Below are 18,820 nucleotides of genomic sequence, written 5' to 3' on the forward strand. Positions count from 1 at the left end.
AAATGAAAGAAAGAAAAAAAAAAGAAAAACCAACATGAAAGTTTTATGCAAATGCTATGAACTGTAATGACCAATACAGAAAAACAGACCTAACTATGCACAGCTCAGTCACAGAAACAAACATGTTAAAGACAAACAACATAAAAAAGAGGATTTACAGATTCTCCTCTATTGAAAGGTACTGCCATCAATTTAAGAAACATCCATTATTTGGATATAATAAATTTATATTAATTTAATCATTATATTACTAACCTTCTATATATGTTTCTAATGTTTCAGAATAGTTTTCATTTAGTAGGTGATATTTAGCAAACTTTAGTTAAGCAAACTATTTTTAAGTAATGGCAGGAAAAAAACCCTGCATTTTTGTGTCTATTATTTACATTGAATTTATTTATATTTACATGGAATAGTTTCTTCCTTAGTGGGACACAGGAAGGAAAAATGCAAGAGAAAACACTGATCACACAGCTACCCTCTACAATTAGTTTTCCCATGAATACCATTTGCCTTGGCCAAGAACCAGGTTCCCATAATATCATATAAAATTCACTCTTCTATTGTTACCAGAAATTTTTAGAACTCTATTTCTAAAATGTGATCATCAAATAAAAGCTATCAGATAGCATATTTAGCTTTCATTAAAAAAATAAAAACAAACCCACAATTCTATCAAAGGAGCCAAGTTAAAGTTTTAACATCGGTCTCCCTTACTGCAGTACATAAAAATTCTTATAGACCACTAGAATGTGGATATATTGAAATAACAGCTCATACCAACCCTTTGCAAGTAACCTGCTTACAGAATTATTCCAAAATAATTTCAGTTAACAGTTCTCTTAAAAGAAAACAGGAAATCACATAAAGAAATATTTGTGTCATTACTTTATCTATAAGAAACAAAACTGATGTCAGGAGCTGCAGTTAGCAGTCTATAGTTGTTCAAATATTCAGAATTTTGTTTTCTGATTTTTTTTCAGAAGTAAATGTGATTTATATTAATAAATAGCAAAGTATAATCACAAGCTGTAAGTTCATTAGAAATTCTTATCATTTAATGCAGAGGAAATATTTAGGAGGAAATAAACTCACTTGTATGGTTTCTGAGGCAGAATACTGATTCGAGTCTTGTCAAGTATCTTCTTTAACTTATTTCTTCCCCCAACTGTGTTGGCTTTACTTTTCTTATTTACTTTTTCTAATCCTATTACCTGCTCCACATCAACAGCAAGGTCAGGGATGGAATAACGACTCGCCTTTTTGATATCACCGATTTTAGGCAGGTGGGGAGCACCATTTCTTTTTTCCTCTGACAGCCGTGTTAAGAGTTCTTTAAAAACTGCACAAGACAGGAAAAGGGAGGGAAGAAAAAGGACAAGAATGTAAAAGAAAGCTCTGTGCACCAGACCAGTTTAATATTATCGTTAAAAAAAAAAAAAATTAGGATATTCTGTCAATTCCAGCATTAGATTAATTTAGGTATAAGAGTTTAAAAACATTTTTGCTTTTAAAAATGACATTCATTTTCTGTAGTATGAATCAGAAAAACAGTTAATTGGCCCAGCCTAGCAGAGAAATACAAAGTGCCCACATGGTTACATGGATGGTATCAACAGAAGGAATGTGACTTCTCAGCCTAAGGACACAGGCTTCTGCAGAATAGCAGCACGTATAAAAAGAGCACATGAGACAAAAGTGAGATAGAAAAATACAAATGAGAAGGGAGGTTTAAACAGAGAGGCAGCTACAAAAGCTTTCAGATGGACAAGAAATTATTAGCAACAGGATCCAAAAAATCAGAAGGGAAACAGCAACAAAGTCGAAAGAAACAAAGCAAGAGACTAGTGAGACACCTTGGTATATTCGAGAGGACTGTTGCATCCATCTGCCAGAAATACCAAAAAATCACTCATTCTCCCTCAGCTCCCTAGCAAAGAGTCATCTCTGAGGCAGAAATATCTGATAAATTCGTAAATTAGTTCTTCTACTGCAACTTTGAGCCTCAAAAAAAAAAAAAGCTGACATATTTAAATAAATCAAACAAAACTGAACTGGAGAGCAAGTCATGCACTCTGAGTGTTATAGGAACTCTTCATACAAAAATGGAAAAATCCTCTGATGAGCTGATTTTTAATAATAAATGAAAAGTGATAATTAAAACTAAGGAATTGCAGGAAAACACAGGAACAAGGACAACTAAGGATGAGTATTGGCGCTATGTTTTACTGTTACTTATTAATTTTATCCTTAATATTTTCTAATATCCAGAGGTATAACAAATTACCCAGAGATTTCAAAAACTTGAAGAAAGACACACTCAGGTGGAGGAGAGTAAACTCAGCCAATAACTTTACTGTTGAATAGGACTTAGAGGCTGGAGAGAGAAATTAGGTACAGATAACAAGATGCTGTTGGAAAATATAAACTCTCCTTTTGGGATTTGTGGAGAAGGAATTCTGCATGCAATGCACAGAAAGTAACTGCTCTGGGACTGTACTGAAATCTGATTTCAGTATCTGCATTGAAGCCACAAGACAGAAGAAATTTGAAAAACACTTCTGAAGACAGGAAGAAATCAGATTTAATCTTTAACATAAGACACGTAAGACTCAAACACCCAGTGTGAGAAGGATAGTTACAGAACTTACACACAGAGGAAAAAGAACATCCAGCTCAAAAAGCATATCCAAATTTATAAGGAAATATCTTCATTATTTAAAAAAAAAAAAAAAAAGTTCCCAGGATTTGACCAATGACTTTTGGAGATAACCTAGGCAACCTAAATCTTCAGTTAGCACATGATAACTTGTTAGTACATGCCGTGGTAATATTCTTCCCTACTTACTTCTGATGAAGCACCTGATCCTGAAAGAGATGCTCAAGGAACACATCACTAAATTGTGTAAGTAATCCAAGTATCCAGTGGTAAAAAGTCAAACCAAGCCCTCAATATATGAATTACTTATTATGGTATTACTTATGAGGTCCTGAGCTGCTTGAAGACTCTTCCATGTGTACTTTAGAGGGAAAAATGTAGAGAACAAATACAGGAAGAATCTTTTCACCTAGCTGACAGGAAAGGTTGTAATAGCCTTGAGCTTGTTACACTCAAGAGTGGGCTGAAAAACTATGAGTAAATTCAGCAGACAGAATAAGACCACTGATCAGCTGAAATGCCTGAAGAGGCTTCCTTCTTGAGAAAGAACTAAACATTATATATACAAGCATGTTTTTTAAGTTTGAGCTTCATGCTCACAATACTTCCTCTTAATCCAGGAACATACCCTTGTGAGAGGGAAGTCACTTCATATAAATCTCTACTCAATTTTTTCTTTGCAATTATGAACCAAGATATTTTAGGACCTTCATGTTTCCTTTTTCTATTCTCTCCAGTACAAAAGAGTTTCAAACAAAACTATTTCAAACTATTACAAATATAATTTAGGTCTCTATCAAAACTAGGATGAACAATGCAGACAAACTTACCAAATAAATTGGTTTTCACAGTGATAGACAGATGAGTGTTGTTTCTAAGGATTTCCATGGCTTTTGTCAGCTGAATGTTTTCAAAATTTTGACCATTTACTTCCAATATCTAAAATTCAAACACATTTGAAAAATTTTCACATAGTGAAGAGAAAGGAAACAAAAAAAATAGGGGAGGGGTAATGGAGGGACACATTTTAAAATTACGTACCTGGTCTCCACGTTTCAAGCCTGCTTCCGTAGCTTTGCTACCAAAATCTACACTGTCAACAAAGATTCCAAAACCCTTTTCTGACCCTCCCAGCAAGATAAAAGGCAAAGGGGCTTCTCGAGATGGCTTTGTTAAGGTTATCAATCTTCTTTTAGCTTTAGCAGCACAAGCAATATTTAACAGCCTCAAATGTCCACCCATTTTCTACAAAAGAAAAGCACAGTAAGTTATATGTAACAACAGCCTGGCTATTCCCTGTTATCCCAAGTTGTCAGAAAAAAACCCTCACTCTTACCTCCCTCTCCAAATTGTTCTCAAATTCTTCCAGAAATCGAGTCATAGCAGGATCTCCTTCAAAATCATTGAAGTGATTGTTCACCCACAACAATACTACCCGTGTAACCTGAAAATTCATCAACATTATAAATATTTTGCTGGAATACTCAGAACAACACTACTGCCAAGTCCTTTAAAAATACTGGTCATTAAAGGCCCTGTAAATTTCCATTGGAATCTTACATAATATATATGCATATATACATACATCCAAATCAAACTTCACTAATATGCAATCATTTATCAGGAGAATAGAAAAAAAATAAGTACTAAAGTTGTTTTCACTTGTATGAGCAATTATATGCTGTATTTCATAATGAATACTACAAGTCAGAAAACACCGACTGTATCAAATTTGATTAAGTAGGGAATAGTGCACACAGGTAGAAGGCAACAAGGTAGATCCATTTCTGCCTTATAACAATTTCCTGTTCATGTACATTTCCAAATCTGCTTATGTCTCCAAGCACATGATCACAAAGCTTATGATACGGCTTAATATTGGCTCTTGAATCTCCTCAGTCTTTCGATGTGCCCACCGTTAACTTCATTTGGCATTTACCTCCATGAAAGAGCTACTGTATGTTTAGAGAGGTAGGAAAAACAAGATATTGCAAGCAGGAAAGATGTTTTAACAGCAAAAACAGCAATTCCTTTCCTTAGAGCAAACCTTTCCATTTACTCCTCCCTTTTCCCCCTCTACCAGCTACTCCCCCCAGGCAATTACGATGATCAAGCTGAGAAGAATCTTAGCTGGTGTTTTACAGGTTCTTAGGAAAAAATCTAAAGGAATACAATTAATTAATACTAATGAAGGTTAAACCACAAAATAAGACCCGCAGTTTTTAAAATGACATGCTTTTAGTATAATATTCTCTCTTTTAGTATGTGATTTGACCTGGAACATCAGCAGCACTTGTTCTGACAAAACAGAAGTGTTTTGGTGTCTTGAATTAATATTGATTCATGCTATTTTTAAAAAGTTGCTGAATCCAAGAGTTCTACCACTCAATGCTACTGCTAAAAATACAGCTGCATTTCTTCTTTTATGCTGGGAAAGTAAATCAGTAGGGATAAATCTCTACACATTTCAACACATAGAGCTTAAGAACAAATCTGATACAAATTTTAATCAGCTAGTGCTAACCCCTGTTTACTCCTTGTGTCTATAGAAAGTCCAAACCTCTGCAGCCTCATGTGCTAAAGGTCTGACACCAGGCATGCAAAACCAATCCACCCTCAAAGTTTCTAAGTAGTTTTCCTTTTGCCCTGGAAAGGAAATTAATTCAGAAGAACTGCTGAAATTAATGACCAAACTAATCAAGCACTTCAGAACTCCAAGTTCAGATTCCAACTGAAGGCAACTACCCAGCTCTATGTGCTGCAGCTCCCAGCCACAGGAAAATACTTGAGATTTCTGCACCTTTGAAATTGAAAATGAACTTCATTCCTCTTAAACAGCTTTGATACTTTTCATTACTGTGGATGACACTGGAAGATCCAGACAATGTCTGGTTAAATTTAGGGTAATTGCAGATTATTAAAATTGTCTGGGAAGTTGCAAGCTGTACCACGCAATGTATTTTAAACTACTGCAGTGACAGCTTCACTGTCAATGCTGCTTTTAAATTTGGGACTTACTCATCTACACCCAAAGGACACTGAGCTGGGGGGAGTTGAACACTGACTTCCAGAGGAATGCCATTACTTGTGTCACAAATCAGGAACACCATTAAAAGAGGATTAATGCTGTAAAATCAAGTAACCTGCTGCAGGGCAAAATCATCACTAAGGCTGGACATCCACTGTCCTGCTGTGAATAATTCTGAGTACTGATCATCCCCAGCAAGTTTTACTCACCCCCTTTGCTCTCCTTATTGCCTATCAGCACCCAGTACAAACAGCCAAAACCTTCCAGATTCCTTATTCCCTACTTGCTTATCTCCACTTCTCTGTCTCTTGCCTTTCTGCCAGTGCTGCTGGAGGTCAGAAAAGGTTGGTTATTGAGGCAGCAGAACAAAGAGCTGTTCTGTGTTCAGAGTGATACAAGAAACTGTGCTGGCTCATGCTCTTAGAGGCTGAGGGGACTGTCCATTGGAGGACAAGCAACATAAATTAAGAGATTAACTCAAATATTACAGCTCTGAACAGTATTGGCTGCAAAGCCTACCCTCTGTAAAATATAAGACCCTTCCTTTAAGGCACAGCTATACTAACATTTCTGGAAGAAACACCCAGATTTAAATAAAAGCTGAAAACCAAATTTCTCTTTCATGTACTAATATCATTCCCATGGTTTCAAACTTACAAAAAGAAAAGGGCATCTGGAAATTTTTAGAGTATTTTTTTACATGAAGAAAAAGTTTCATACAAGAGAAAATAAAGTGATACAGTTTGAAGCATGATAAAGCCTCAATGGCCAGTGCACCAAAACTGGATGTGCATTATTCTTCCATCATGGAAACTTTGTTTAGGGAAGAAGATATTTGTTTGCTTCCTTGTGTTTGGGTTGGGCTTGGTGGCTTTTTCTAATGCTACATAAAGCACAACAGATTCCTAACACTGCATGAATTTTCTATTTTCTTTTTAAAAAAATCACATATGCCATGTTAAACTAACTAGCACTATTTACAGAAAACACAGAACTTAGTTATATGCTCAAACTTGGAGACACAATAAAATTCTACTGAATTACATTAAATAAAAATACTCACTATTGGAAAAAAAGCTTCCTCTATACCTGCAAGCAATCAAGTTGGAAAAACACAGCAAGGTAAAACACGGGCAATTTACCTTGCATGAACACTGTGATATTTAAATAAAATAAGAAAAAAAATGCTTTTAGTTTTAGCCACATATTCTGCCATTAAAATATGTCAACAGCTATTTGTGTCTTATTCAATTTGGTCATTTTCTCTAAAGCATATTTTATTCTTATTAGCTTATACTTCAATGCAAATGGTAACAATACATAATTCAGGATATTTTCACCTTATCCCTGAGGCTGGGGTCATTGAACCACTCCAACAACTTCTTGCCCACTTCCATTGGGCTGGAAAGAAAGGTCCTATACGTCAACAAGAAGTCTTCTATAAATGTTGGGTCTACCACAGAGTGCTCTTCCACCAAATGCATTGTTAACCTTTCAGCTGTTCCCTATCAAAAACAAAAAATTGAAAAAAAATCATAGTCATTAACACATCTTCAACACATGCAGATTTGTTTTCTTGTAGCATACTGAAGACTTATCACACTAGAAAGAATACTGCTATCCACTAACAGATGAGCTAAGTAAACATAACAGCTTCACCACTTACATAAGAAATGTAAAAAAATTATGTAATTAATCTCTATAGAAATCACCTAGTCGTCAACATGCATAATTTAAAAAAAGTCTAGAAACAGTCCATTTTCAAATATTTACTTCTACAATATATATCTCAACTGGACCTAACTCGCCAAAAGTTAAGAGGTTTACAGAACACAGACTTTTGCAAGAGACTCTCTTTTCCTTTTACCTTGATGACAATGTGACCTTTTCTTGTTCCAGTGCGGTCAAGCTCCCTGTGCTCCTTCACCATCACAATCTCCCCTTCCTCTTCTACCTTCTGCATGTTCTTTTCCACTTGATTGAGGATGCGGCAGTAATCTTGCTGGGCTATACAAACAAACTGGAAAGAATCATCGCGCACCAGTATTAAAAGGCAAAATCTTCAGAAAAGCACTTAGACTTAAGGTGAAAGTACTCTATCAACAGATAAGATAAAGTAGCTCCCCAACCTGCAGTGAGCCAAATTTGTCTTTCCAACAGTTCAGCTGTAGCAAGCAGACAAACAGACAGGCACAGTACTGCCACTACAACCCTGCAGTTGGAGGAGACCAAGATCCACCAGAGCAATATGATTTTGCATTCTCAGCCATTTTCATTCAGCTGCTTTGACCTCCCCACTGCTGGAGATGAAGCCCAGTACCATAGCCAGCCTGTTTTTTCTTACATGAAAGCTCTTTTGTGGTGTTTATAAGGGTTAAGTGAAAACCTAGCTTTTATTTTTGTGCCTATTGTTTTGGTAAATAATCTTCATTTGTTTATAGTTATTATATTGAAGTCAATTAAGAAAAACAACATCCATTCAATTAATGAGTGCAGCCACAAAGAAACAAATTACTTCTGTCTTAAAGCATACAGCAGGAAAAATATTTTCTACAAACATCAGTTCAGCCAAGAATAAGTGCAAGAATAAATATTTTAGGAATATTCCTAATACCTATGCTATGCAAATATAATTAAGACCAATCATAACGAATTAGAAAAAGACTACATTGTACACAAATTGTTATACACTTGTGTCTTTTGGGGGGCAAGATTTAACTGCCTTATTATATGAATTCAGGTATTTAACTGAGAGGAACAGTGTTTCTTCTGACAGAAAACTTGTCAAACTCTCAGGTACATACTTAGGACAAGGGACCAAGAATCAGAGATGGCATTTTCTCTTTAAATTCATTTACAAACCACATCTTTTTTCCAGCAGCTAGTAGTAGCTGAAACAGAAGTCCCACAGTTTGGATTTGTTGAAAACATTACCCTAACAAGAAACCATTTATGCACATTTTGGGAGTTAGATGGGCAAGCTAAACTAGGTGACTTTATTAACACACATTTACACCCCTTCCAAATGTCATCTACTTGAAGCTAATTAGCCATCAGGATCAAGCAAAATGCTTAATTCACCTACAGCTCTGCTATTATTTTCTGGATGGGAATAAGCAAATAGCAACCACACAACCAGATTCAGCCAGTTTTATGCTATGAAAAGCATTATTTACATCTGACTGCTTGTATTACAGCAAACATCAAGGCTTTTTCCTTGAAAGGTCAGATTAGCCAAAATTAGATCTTTCACTCAAATCACAGGAGATGAAGTTTGTATTACCCTGCTATTCAGTAACTGAGTTAAGAAGAATGGCTATTAGCTGCAGAAGTAAAAGAGCCTGTAATGGCTAATGGACCTTGAGATCCTACTAAGGGACATTGGAATCAATGGATGTATGGAAGAGATTCTGGAAAAAGCATGTAGACAAACAGATCCCTTACCCAGATAAAGGCAACTCCATTTCCCAGACTGTGGGTATGCAGGAGCCACATTGCCCAGCTACTGTCCAGGGCTACCCACTGGGTATTTTACTTATCTTCAGTTTAAAATAAAACTGTGTTGTATTACTGAGTTGCACTACAGCTATGTAGGTGTGAATTTGCATGTACCACTGACACTCTACCTGGCAGTCATCCACTTTGGTTCTCATCACTCCTTTCATATATTCCTTTTCCATTGTAGGGGAAACACCAAAACTGTTCCCCATGCACAATATCTCTGTTCTTCCATCAGGGTATGTCACCTCCACAGAGCCATTCAAAATGACTGACCAGGAATCCAGCTACAAATGAAACATTGCAAGATACATGAAGACCAAATCACTTAACTTTTTAATATCATACTATACAAAATACAACTCTCACAATTGTTCTAAAGCAAATATTTTTTAGTGCCTATAAAAAATTTTACAACCTCCTTTTCCTTAAATGTATAGCTATTTCCAGCTCATGAAAACTGGGATCTTAAGTTTATCTTTAATATTAAGAAGTAAGACTATGAAAAAAAAGTAAAGGAAGTTTAAAAACAGCACTTGAAAACTAAAATAAAGTTTCCAAATGAGCTCTAATAGGCAGGAAGCATTTGGTACAATACAGAGAATGTTTTCTTTTGTTTTTATTGCTTAAGAAATGTGTAAGTGCTTAAACAAAAGCTTTCAGAAAATCCAGAACAAAAAGATGCCAGATTTACCTGAATGTTGCCTTTTTTTTTTTTTTTAAGTAACAAAAGAGGACCTTAACCATGTGGAATCTGGGATGTTTGGTATAATAGGAGAGTCAAAATCAACTTCTACTGACCTCTTCCCCATCGTTTAGTACAATAGTTCCTGCTCTCTCCACAACTGCAAACACCATTACAGCACAGAGTTCTCTCCTCACTGACATTGTCATGTTGGCAAAAGCAGGCAATTGATGCATGAATTCCAGTAGTTGTTCTGAAGGAGAAAAAGCCCACTGAGTCGTGCATGTCAAAACAACAAAGCACAGTAAAGACAGTTCTTCAGCAAGATGCCTGAGGCTGCTTAAGCTAAAATGCTGCACAATCGTTTCTGTATACTAATAAATCATGTACAGTGGCCTGTTTTAATTACTGGGTATTTTGTAGACACAGACTGGCTGGTCATACCATCAATAAAAATGCTGCAAAGTAAAAGTCAGCATAATGGAAGAATTGTAATGTAACTAAGAGCCCTGAATACAACCAATGATATTTTTAATACTCCAGTCAGGGCAATAATTTCATTGCGACTAGAAGAGGAGTATATGAAACACAGCAAGACAAATTTCACAGAACTGAGCAAGTTGTTTGGTAAAGCCATCCCCTCCTAGGCTAGGCTTAACAGTAAATTGTACTTGATCATTGTCTGGTGGTTTCACAAAGTTCCTCTCAGACAGACCAGACAGGATTACTGTCTTAAAGGTGACTGCTGCTGCTCTGTCTTCTACATGCACTTGAGCTACACTTGTACTCAACTGGGAGCTTCCTGTATTTTCATTTTTTATACTGTTCATAACTACAGAACTCAATTTTAGCAGTTCTGCCAAGTGATTATACGCCCTAAAAACATTTTTGCATCCAATTCAATCTAAAATGTCTAACGAAAGAGCTCAAAAGGACTCCATCTTTTCCCTAATTTTTTATTTACTCTGAATCACAGAAAGGTTGTGGTTAAACAGGTCTTCTAGAAGTCATCTGGTCAATCTTGCCTGCTCAAGCAGAGCCACTTACAGCCAGCTGCCCAGGAACATGTCCAAATGTCTTTTGAGTATCTTCAAGAAGGAATACTAACACCTCTCTGGACGACCTCTCCCAGTGCTCAGTCACAGTAAAAACAAAAAAGCATTTCCTAGTGCTCTGATGGAGCCTCCTGAGCTTTAGTTTGTGCCCTTTGTCCTCTCACTGGGCATCACTGAGAAGATTGGCTCCATCATCTTTAGACCCTCACCTCAGGGTATTTGTACACATTAATGAGATCCCCTGAGTCTTCTCCAGGCTGAACAGTGCCAAGCTCTCTTCCACCTTCCTTGCATTAGAGATGCTCTAGCCCCTTAATCATCTGATAATCAACCTTAATCATCATTTAGTCATACCTCAATAAAAGAAAAATATCTCATCCAGTGAAACAGATTAGATTAAAATTTGGATTCTAGTTCTGCTCTTCTTTCAATGTATTTACTTGTATGTTAAACACAGCAAATTAGTTTGATTAGATGCACGTTTATGTTAAGACTTTAATGGCGCCAATGTTTGCAACAAATGTCAAGTCACAATGTCACAACTGACAATTAAAAATATACTGTGAGACAGTATGTCTCACATACTGACATTCATGTCGTCTTTGCCAAGGTTCTGTCTGTTTTCCAGTTTTCAATGATGTTTCCTTCATAAACCTGTTCTGATATCAATTAAAAGCTGAAGCTTGAGATCAAAAGGGCCAAATAGTAATAGGTTTCACCCATATTATATGTGTTTTCGTCTTCTTTGTCTGTACTTATTCACATTACATATATACTTACATAAAAAACAATAATAATAAACACTAAAACTTACCAACTACAAAGGCCAATGATTAAAATAAAACCACAAGCTCAAAATGCAAATTTTTGGAGGTGAAGAAGAACATGTTAGACAATATTTTACTACATTGCAATACTTACCAATGTCATCATCTGTCCTGTCTATTGGGTCTTTCTCCAAGCAATCTCTAACAATATCCCTACTCATCAAAGGATCTGATGCCCTTTCAATGTCTTCTTCATCATCATCGTCCTCAGAATCCACTGCTGTCTCTGGCAATCCACTGAGATCCATATCACCAGCCTCACTTTCTGTAGCCTAATTAATGCATAAACAATTAAAAAATGTTAAAATGTGTTCTTTATTGCTACAGTTTTCTGGTTAAATATACAGAGGTTAGTTCTATCATCTTGCAGATCACTCAAAATTATTCAATGTTTTTATATTGCTTTTTTCTTTACATATCTTTTTTAAACAACTAACAATTGATCAATCCAAACCCACTGTGTTTAAATAGGACTTTTAATATTTGTTTCAATCAGTCACACGTACAAAGAATTCAACAAACATTATTTAATCTGTGGGTCTTGGGGAGATTGAAGGCTGTTAGATTTCAAGCAGCAATGTCTTGGACTGTTAGCTGAACATAATTTTTTCTCAATAAACAGTTCATTTGACAATTTCTGTGCTCACCCCAAATTTACATTTTTCAGACACTTAGGAAAGCAATGTAATTTTAAACAGACAGTTTGGAGAAATAAGAATCAACATGCTACAGGAATTTTGCTATCTCTCAGTCATCTAGGACTGTATTTTCCGTTTACAATTCCAGTTGAACATAGTTAAATATGGCTTTCATTTGTTGATAAACTGCCTAAAAATTTACAGATGCCGAAAAAAAGCAAAGCCATTGCTTAAACACCACAGATGGACTACCCAGAATATCTGTCAAACTTAACCTCTTTTAAATTGTATTAAAATGAATGAAAACATAGTCCAGGCATAGCTTGAGGTCATTAGTATAGCACCTAAAGGTAAATATGTTTTAATGATTCAGTTTGAAGACCAAACACTTTAATAAATCCCACAAACATTTGTCTGTCATGGCTGATATGGCTGCTTTTCCTCAGAACCTGATTTAATACCACAGCAGCTGCCAAGGCTCAGCTATGACAATTTTTAAGGAAATGCAAACCTCTAATTTTTAAGCAAGTTTTAAGCCATGGCTTGAGAAATCCAGTTTCACAGGTCTTAAAGGGATGGTTTGTTTCTGAGTCACTGGGAGCACATAATGCATTCACGTCTACTTTAAAAATAATACATGGGACAAACACACCTACTGCTAAAGCTTGTTTCATCGATCTGTCTCAGACTGGTAAAAAAGACAACCTGCAAAACTAGGTCACTCTCTGAACACAGAGGAGGTAAGAGAAACTGCATTGGTAATTTTGTAGAATCATCTCCCCTATTCCTGCCTCCCTATCTGTGGCTGACATCTGTTCCTTTAATGCCACTATACACAGCCACCTCATGAACAGCAGCATATGGCTGGAGATGGATCAGGGGGCAGCTAGTGAGAGTCTTAAATGCCTCTGGTCCTACAGCACAACACAAGCTTTGTAACTGGGCCTTGTTAATACAAAAATCATGATAACAGCATCTACGCAATACTCGAATTATTCTCACTTTGTGGTTTTGGGTTGGGGTTTTTTAGTTGTTGTTGTTCATTTTTGGGGTGAAGTGGCTTTTTTTGTTCTGCTTTTGTCAACAAAAAATGCTGCTCATTTTTTAACCAGGATAAGGGAAGATGTTACTGGCATAGAAACAAATCCCAAAACATAGCATGGATAGCAGTATTTTTATTAGCAGTCTTACTGTGTTTAACATGCACATTCACTGTGATACATTTGAAACAGCTGCTGTAACTACTCTTTCAAAATAGCCTTCATCAAAAGTGACTGGTGGAAAAATTACTGGTGATGAGTCAGTAGACACACAGCTTATGACACCAATCTGTCAGAATCTGAAGTCTCCAACAGTGACAATTCCAGTGACAGTGGGACTGATTCACAATCAATTTTGCAAACCTTCCCATCAGTAACAAGTGCCCCTCCTACCTGCCCAGATTAGGCTCTCTCAAAAGCACACTAGCAAATTGAATGCAGAACTCAATTTAATCACACAATGCTAACGAGATGAGAAACTTCCACCTATTGTACAACATCTGATTATTAAAAGACGAGTTATATTATTGTCTTAAAGCAATAAAACAAAACTGGAAAACTCGTGAAACTCTATTATCAAGAAGAGTTGATGCTATTTAATACAAATTCTCACACTGAGTTAAATGTAACTATGGACTCAGAAAACACTTGACAAATACTACTAAAGGCTACAAGATTTTTCAGCGATGATCACTATTTACACTTGCTGGGTTTTTTTTTGACAACTTAAGTTATTGGTGGATGGAAAGCAACTATTTCTAACTTCCTGTCAAAAAAACCAAACCATTTCAACAAAGAAGCTCAGCACTGAATGCAACAATCCACAAAGTAATAAGAAAGCTTGTTAATTTAGGTCACCTTTAAAAACACCTTTTGAGGACAAAAATATACATGTTTTCAAACAACTTTCTGAAACTAATCATGCAAAAGATGGCAAAGAAAGACAAATGTATCCTTTCTCCATGACAAAACAAAAAGCAAACCAAACAAACCCAAAAAAATCCCTCCAAAACACACACAAAAAAAAAAACCAACCAAAAAAACCAAACCAGAAAACCAAGAAAACCTCGAGGGCTCCTTGTGCTTATACATCGCAAATAGCTTTTTTAGGTTTAGTAGCGGCATGTATGGTATCAAGTATTCAAAGTTCTCTTGCTGAGACATTAAACTTCACAACCCAACTACTCTGAGTGCTTTTTGTACCCCCTCCTGTGTGAGAAAAAACAAACATGTCTGCACAGGAACCCTTGGTTACCAAGTAATAGCCTGGCATCTGTCTAAGATTCAAGGGGAAGCCACCACGTGCTCCTTTGGGCATAGGGGATTCCTTAAGATCCTCAGCCACTGAAAACCCAAACACAAGATGAATATCCACCAGAATCTGTACTACAGTCAATCATGACCCTTAGATCTTCTCAGGGCATGTCATCAAGGATGAAGTACACCTCAAAATTGCCATTCCTGGGTGCATATTGTACTTTGCTTCTTGGGCAATAAGAGAAATTAGTTTCGCTTAAATAAACGTAGAAATATTGTATGCAAGAGAAATGATGGTTTCAGCCTGAAGAACAAAACAACGTCTCCATAGTCTGAATACCAGCTGCAATAGCAAATTTCTCACATCATCTTTCCAACTGTGGAGAAAATTCTTGAAGTCTCAAAGGAATCTCATAAAAGTGACAGCCTAATATTTTATTTGTCACATCACCAACACGAGAGTTAAGAGACTATGACAGATGTTTTCAAGCCTGAGTTGAAGGAATATTTCATATTTGACACCTAAGGAGAATCTGACCAATTTTAAGCAGTGGCTAGGTTAATACTACACCAATAAAAAACTAATTGTTTCAATTGCTGAGGATCTTGAAGTTCAAACACACATCCAGATTTGAGTAATAACAGCTAATTAAACAAATACCATGAAATAACGAGGGAAAATATGTAAGCTAAAAAAAGCCTTGTCTAAGTTCTTGGATAGCCTTTGGTTCCTTGTCTGACATGGGGAAGAAGGGGAGGAATAAGAAAAGAAGGATAGCATTCATCCTCCCCAGGTCAGATTGGGCAGACTGAGGAAATGATGAACCCTTCTGGTTACTTTAGATTGGCACGAGAGGAATCTGTTTAGTCCCAACTCTACTGGTCTTTCATTTTTTAGATGAACATAAAGAGAGAAGTGATGGGCTACATGAGCAGCTAAAGAAGATGACTTCATTTACTGCCTCCCTTCCTCCTCCTCCAAGGAATTTTTGAGTTTCTTGAGAAAAGAGATTAGAAGAGGTCAAGGGCGATCTCTACCTTTACAGAATCAAGTAACTCTCACTCCAGTGAAACAACTGCTTCATCACACACAACCCACCCTTACTAGGGGAAAGAAAGTGGGAAGACTTAGTGAGCTGCTTGCAAGATGACTGGCCCTGTTTTAAGAGGCTTTCATGATTTTCTTTCTATACTGGTTTGCTAAAAACTTTCAACTGATGATAACATCAAGAGAAAAAAACTAGAAAATCTGTAAAAGTAACCACACTAAATACTGATTTCTTAGTATTTTAAACTATTTTGATCTTTGTTTTTTAAAAAAAAAATTTGATTACTTTCTTTATGAAACATTCATTTTGAAGACTAAACTTGTAACTATGGTTACCACCTAAATCAATCGTCTGAATTCTCCAAACATGCAAGAGAAAATACAAGGGACAAAAAAAAAAAAAAAAAAAAAAAAAAAAAAAAAAAAAAAGGCAAGAATAGAAGAAACTCCTTGCACAAACCAGAAATATGTTCATTGCTTGGTGCAGTCCTTCAATTCCATTAAGCTAACAAAGAAAGAAGCCATGCTCAGATCAAAAACACCATTTCCACATTACTTCTCAATCACCGTCACTTAAAGACCAAAAAATAAACTAAAAAATGAAAATAAGAATGTCTATTTTTAAAGCTGCTCACTTTTTACTTTTTAATTTTTAAGCTGATACTGATACAAAACACCAAGAACACTGGGCCTGTCTCATAAAATGAATTGCAAAAGTCACATTAGCTTGAAATATTCCCTCATGTCACACAGACACATTGAATTCAGTGTCTCCACAATGAGAAACCATGTCTGGGCTTTTGTTTTAAATTAGCTTTCAGATGACTGAGCAAAAGTTTACAATATCAATAAATTAAGATGAAATTCAATCCATACAACTATAATATTTATTTGTTTATTAAATAGTTATCATATGTACTACAATCAACTGTAATTGTTACATGTATAGAAATCATACACAACCTAAGGCAGTAACATTATTTTTTCACATTTTACATTGACACAACTGCAAATGTCCACGAAATACTTTAAAACTCCTTCAGTCCAAGATTTTCACAGTGCTCTCCATATTTGTTCTTTCCTTATCTACCCCAAGATTTACAACACAGCAGCTCATATCTATCACAGAAGTCAGTCTGAGCAGTTTCCTCACTAAAGGTGGAAAGGTGTAACAATCCAGACAACACGCTCCAGGAATAGCATCCTCCCTTATTGCAAATAATTGCCTCTTTCTCAGAATGGAGTAACATCTGCCAAGACCACAGGCACTCAGAACATGGACTCTGGAAGTCACAGGGTAAATTAAGAGGCTCTGAATTTACAGGAGTGATAAGGACATGCATAGGGCTTCATTGAAAATGCAGTGGAGGCAGTTCACAGGACAATTTACTGAGCTGTTCCAATCATTCTGGCATTATCCTGCACTTCAGCAGCTGATACAGCCAAAAGGACTGGCTTTATCTTAAGGTAAAAACTCTTTATTTTGCATGCAGTGACTAAAGGGCAGGCTGCATGGACCCTCTGACTTGAGAGACAAAAGACTGGTCTCCCTCAGGAAGAGCTGCTGAAGGGTGGACCCTTCTTCTAGGAGCTACCATATCAGAATGATGAGAAAACAAAGCTGACATCTTGAAAACTTCCAAGCAATGCACACATCCTGGGAGGGTCTCAGAAAGGATGTTCCTGGTTTCCTGTACCGACAGTGGTATCTGGGCAGGCACCAGAGGGCATGTAAGTGAGGCAGGAAGCCACCAGTCTGAGGACAGGATAAGGCAAAGAAAGGCTGGCAAAGAGCTGAGCCAACACAACAATGCTTCCCGAAACAGGGAGGGGGAATAATACATGTTCATGAGCTTAGATCTCCTCACTCTCCAATCATCTGGTAATGTATTTAGGTATAGGAAGCATTTAGGAGCATATAGGAGCAGGTATATGTATTAATTTAAGACTCATTAAGCCTAGGAATTAAGAGCAAGCAGCCATACACGAGAAGCAGCAGCGAATTATTTGCTCTGCCAAGTCAAAAAAAGACAAAAGCAAAGGATTGTCCTTGGCAAACACAAGCCAATGCAAGATCTACTGACATTCAGCATCCCTTTCCTCTCAAGTCACCCTACAGAGTTCGTCACTTGAACTTATTTCCTAAAATAAAAACAACAGTATTTAAGGATATTACTAATTGGCACCTGATATGTTTTTGAAACTTGGGTGGGGTAAACACAAAGGTTGATTTTATTTTGGTAAGTACTTCTTATCCTAAAAGAAGTTCTTTCATGTGCAACGTTTGGCAAACAGATTTAGATACCACATTAATATTTAAAAGGAAGTATTCTCAGTTCAATGTTGAAAGCATCTGAAGACTCAGCTTCATGATTTATTAAAAAAAAATCTTAAAAGGCCATGAACACATTTTCACTGAAAGCAGCTGCTCTTAAGGCTACAGAACTAAAACTTACAGGGTGCAAAACATGACCTATTACCTCAGATTTCAACAGTAATGATCTAAATAACAGTATAATATTTAAAACAATTTTTTTTCTATCAACTGCAAGACAAGATGATGATCTTTCTAAATCATTGCTTTCCACTTAGCCATAACGAACAGAAGTCTAGCCCAATGAACAGAAAAATGCCATTATATACAGAAAATAAGAATCAAAGGAACAATGATCATGACCATTACCTAAGACTTGTCAAATTTGAAGTAAAAAAAATAACATGCTGATGACTTGCTTATGGTTTATTGTTTTTGAATTAACACTTGGGAGAGAATTACAAGGCAAACAACTGAGAATGACCCAACCACTTTCTTGGTTAAAAAAAATATTTCTCTTTAATCCTAAACTTGCCCCTAGAGGATTCAAATTACAGCCATTTTCTTTTGTTTTGGTCTGTGGGTTTTTTTGGCAGTACTTTAGGCTAGCCTAACACTGCCACATTACATTCCTTTAGAACTGAAACTGAGGCCAGAAATTAATGATTTACCACAAAATGAGAAATCAAGGCAAACAATACTTAGTACCATTAAGACATATTCAAGAATCTAAGAATCTCATCAGTTTCCACACCTGAATTTATAATTCCG

General features: G+C 36.3%; 1 protein-coding gene across 39 annotated transcripts in view; it reads right to left on the reverse strand.

Annotated features, from left to right (window-relative positions):
- The window catches only part of RAPGEF2 (Rap guanine nucleotide exchange factor 2), a 181,900-nt gene that overhangs the window by 25,506 nt on the left and 137,574 nt on the right, over nucleotides 1-18,820 (reverse strand). For all 39 annotated transcript variants that reach the window (XR_015286523.1, XR_015286524.1, XM_086887896.1 and 36 more), the window contains 9 exons: nucleotides 11,847-12,024; nucleotides 9,987-10,123; nucleotides 9,314-9,472; nucleotides 7,555-7,707; nucleotides 7,028-7,192; nucleotides 3,996-4,103; nucleotides 3,701-3,904; nucleotides 3,490-3,598; nucleotides 1,096-1,342 (listed from right to left, as the gene is read on the reverse strand). Coding sequence is in view for 37 of the 39 variants with exons in the window: in XM_086887896.1 (XP_086744022.1) it covers nucleotides 1,096-1,342; nucleotides 3,490-3,598; nucleotides 3,701-3,904; nucleotides 3,996-4,103; nucleotides 7,028-7,192; nucleotides 7,555-7,707; nucleotides 9,314-9,472; nucleotides 9,987-10,123; nucleotides 11,847-12,024 (1,460 nt within the window). In the remaining 2 variants the exon portion in view is untranslated. The remainder of the gene's footprint in view (nucleotides 1-1,095; nucleotides 1,343-3,489; nucleotides 3,599-3,700; nucleotides 3,905-3,995; nucleotides 4,104-7,027; nucleotides 7,193-7,554; nucleotides 7,708-9,313; nucleotides 9,473-9,986; nucleotides 10,124-11,846; nucleotides 12,025-18,820) is intronic.

The sequence above is a fragment of the Cyanistes caeruleus genome, chromosome 5 (genome assembly GCF_971803275.1).
Source record: "Cyanistes caeruleus chromosome 5, bCyaCae1.hap1.1, whole genome shotgun sequence".
Classification (NCBI taxonomy): Eukaryota; Metazoa; Chordata; class Aves; order Passeriformes; family Paridae; genus Cyanistes; species Cyanistes caeruleus.